The sequence below is a fragment of the Ovis aries genome, chromosome 4, assembly GCF_016772045.2.
Source record: "Ovis aries strain OAR_USU_Benz2616 breed Rambouillet chromosome 4, ARS-UI_Ramb_v3.0, whole genome shotgun sequence".
Lineage (NCBI taxonomy): Eukaryota > Metazoa > Chordata > Mammalia > Artiodactyla > Bovidae > Ovis > Ovis aries.
In genome coordinates, this window is record NC_056057.1 from 48,068,771 (window position 1) to 48,071,852 (window position 3,082).

At 40.0% G+C, this 3,082-nt stretch overlaps 1 protein-coding gene across 1 annotated transcript; it reads right to left on the reverse strand.

The window, feature by feature from the left end:
• Positions 1 to 1,946: 1,946 nt before the first annotated feature.
• On the reverse strand, positions 1,947 to 2,482 carry LOC114114604 (nucleotide triphosphate diphosphatase NUDT15-like). The gene has a single exon (XM_042248510.2). It carries the CDS (start codon positions 2,469 to 2,471, stop codon positions 1,956 to 1,958), a length of 516 nt encoding a protein of 171 aa, XP_042104444.1. The 5' UTR covers positions 2,472 to 2,482; the 3' UTR covers positions 1,947 to 1,955.
• Positions 2,483 to 3,082: the final 600 nt, after the last annotated feature.

Consider the following 3,082-nt stretch of genomic DNA (forward strand, 5'->3'; position numbering starts at 1 on the left):
GTGTGACATAAGCGACTCTGACCCCGAGGACCCTTGAAAGGGCCTTGAGGACTTCTCTCGACCATCCTGAGAACCGCTGCCCTAGTCTAGTCACAATTCATATACAAGGAAATCGAATCTTGAGAGAGATCAACTGAGATCCAAAATGGTAAGCCTGTTAACAATGGGATACAGATCCTGGATGGTTTAACTTGCTTCCCTGGGTTTACATTCCCAATCAGAAGTACACCCTAATGACCTGTCCTGTCTGCTCTAGTTGTAGGAACTGTCAAAATATATCAACAACAACAAACAGAAAAGGAAAAACCAACAAATGAGATAAATTCTGTGTTAGCACTTGAATTAGGATCTCTACTAGAACTGAAACACTAAGACAAATTCTACTGCACTCTCCTCCACACAAATACCAGAGAAATATAGAAAGTGGAATTACCATTTATAACATCACCAATTATCACATTTTCTGAAAAAATTCATGACACAATCTCTGAAAATTTTTCACAAGTACTGAATGAAAAGGTGTTCGGTATATTAAGAGACTACAAATAAACTGTCCATCATGTGGGACTTTTCAAGTAAAATGGAGTTGTTCTGAAATGTAGATTTTTTTTGTTCTTTAATAGGACCTTATTCTGCCTTTTATGTATTGGGTTGGCCCAAAAGTTCTTTTGATTTTTAAGCAAAAATAAAAAACACATTTTTCACTTTCACCAAGAACTGAACTGAACAACATATTCACCATTTTGTTCCACTACCTTCTGCCATTTTTCAGGCAACTTCATAATTCCATCTTCCCAAAACTTTTTATCTTTTTGAGCAAAGAACTGTTCCAGGTGCCTTTTGCAGTCTTCCAGGGAACTGAAATTTCTTCCATTGAGAGAATTTTGTAAAGACCGAAATAAATGGTAATCTGAAGGTGCAATGTCTGGGGAATATGGTGGAGGAATCAGAACTTCCCAGCCAAGCTGTAACAATTTTTGTCTGGTCATCAAAGAAACATGTGGTCTTGCGTTATCCTGATGAAAGATTATGCATTTTCTGTCGACTGATTCTGGACGCTTTTCATTGAGTGCTGCTTTCAGTTGGTCTAACTGGGAGCAGTACTTCTTGGAATTGATTGATTGGTTTTCTGGAAGGAGCTCATAATAAAGGACTCCCATCCAATCCCACCATATACACAACATCACCCTCTTTGGATGAAGACCGGCCTTTGGTGTGGCTGGCAGTGGTTCATTTCTCTTGTCCCATGATCTCTTCCGTTCCACATTATTGAACAGTATCCATTTCTCATTGCCTGTCACAATTTGTTTTAAAAACGGAACACTTTCATTACGTTTCAGTAGAGAATCACATGTGGAAATACGATCAAGAAGGTTTTTCTGGCTTAACTTAAGTGAAACCCAGACATCAAAGCGATTAACGTAACCAAGCTGGTGCAAATGGTTTTCAACGCTCGATTTGGATATTTTGAGTATGTCCGCTATCTCTCGTGTGGTATAATGTTGATTGCTCTCAATTAATGTCTCAATTTGATTGCTATCCACTTCAACTGGTCTGCCTGACCGTGGAGCATCATACAGAGAGAAATCTCCAGCACGAAACATGGCAAACCACTTTTGACATGTCCTCTCAGTCACAGCACCTTCTCCATACTCTGCACAAATCTTTTTTTTGGTATCTGTTGCATTTTTACCTTTCTTGAAATAATCAAGCATAATATGCCGAAATTGTTGCTTTTTTTCTTCCATCTGCAATATTAAAATGGCTACCCCCAAATTCACCAATTTTGATAACTTTCTTTTAAAAAATGCACATTGCTGTGACAGGTGTCACAATACAATCTCACAAAATTGTTTTAAATGAAGTTAGAGACAACTAAGCACAATAGTCATCGTACAATAAAAAAGCCTAAGTGAACTTTTGGGCCAATCCATTAAAAAAAAAAAAAAAAAACCTCAGTGAATCTTCTTGCGCACCTCCAGGTGACTTCCTTTATATCCTACCAGATGATCCAAATCGTCTTTAAAAGGATCGTAGCCTTGTTCTTTTAAACAACGTAGTGCCCAGAAAAGCTGGTCCAGGGGAGGAAATTCTTCCCAAGGAACCCACTCCCAACTTTCATTCTTTTCAGGCTCTACATTCTTTGGTTCTGAATCATGAGTCAGGTCCACCTCTCCTTTCGTTAAAATAGTGACATAATGGTAATTCTCTTTCTCAATGAAAGAATTCACAACCGAGGCAAAGCGAACATTTTTCAGGTGAAGAGCTGCTTCTTCCCAGGTTTCCCTTTGAGCACATTCTTCCCAGCTTTCACCGAACTCCAAGTGGCCCCCGGGAAGCTGGAAACTACCGGCTCCGAACGACCCTTTCCTCCTTCCCAAGAGGACGCAGCGCGGATGCCTGCCGCTGGTCACCACGATGCCCACTCCGACCCCCGGGCGCCGCCCCCGCGGCTCCACGCTGGCCGTCATCGCGCGAGAGCGATTCTTTTTTTTAAACATTATTTATTTATAACAGGTTTACTATGGTGAAACTGACTTACCAATAAACTGTACATGTTAACGATCAATTTGATAACTTTTAACATATTATTCATCTGAAAAATTATTAATTACTACAACCAAGGTGATGAATATATCCATCACCTCCCAAAATTTTTTCATGTTCCTTGGTAAATCCCTCCTTCCTGATATCCTGAAACAGTCCCACTCTTAAATTAAGGAACTACTACTGACCTGCTTTCTACAGATTAGTTTGCATTTTCTAAAATTTATTAAAAATGGAATCATACAGTATGTATACTTTTTTGGTCTGGCTTCGTTCCCTCAGCATAATTATTTTCTGTGTGTGTTCATTCGCTCAATCATGTCCGACTCTTTGTGACCCCCATGGACTGTAGCCCACCAGGCTCCTCTGTCCATGGAATTTTCCAGGCAAGAACAATGGAGTAGGTTGCCATTTCCTTCTCTTCCCAACCCAGGAATCAAATCTGCGTCTCTTGCATCTCCTGGTTGGTGGGTGGATTCTTTGCCATTGGTCCACCTGGGAAGGCCCATAATTATTTTGAGATTCATAATATTGT

Bases quoted from the DNA above. Each gene is read 5' to 3' on its own strand.
- LOC114114604 (XM_042248510.2), bottom strand. From the start codon at position 2,471: ATGACGGCCAGCGTGGAGCCGCGGGGGCGGCGCCCGGGGGTCGGAGTG.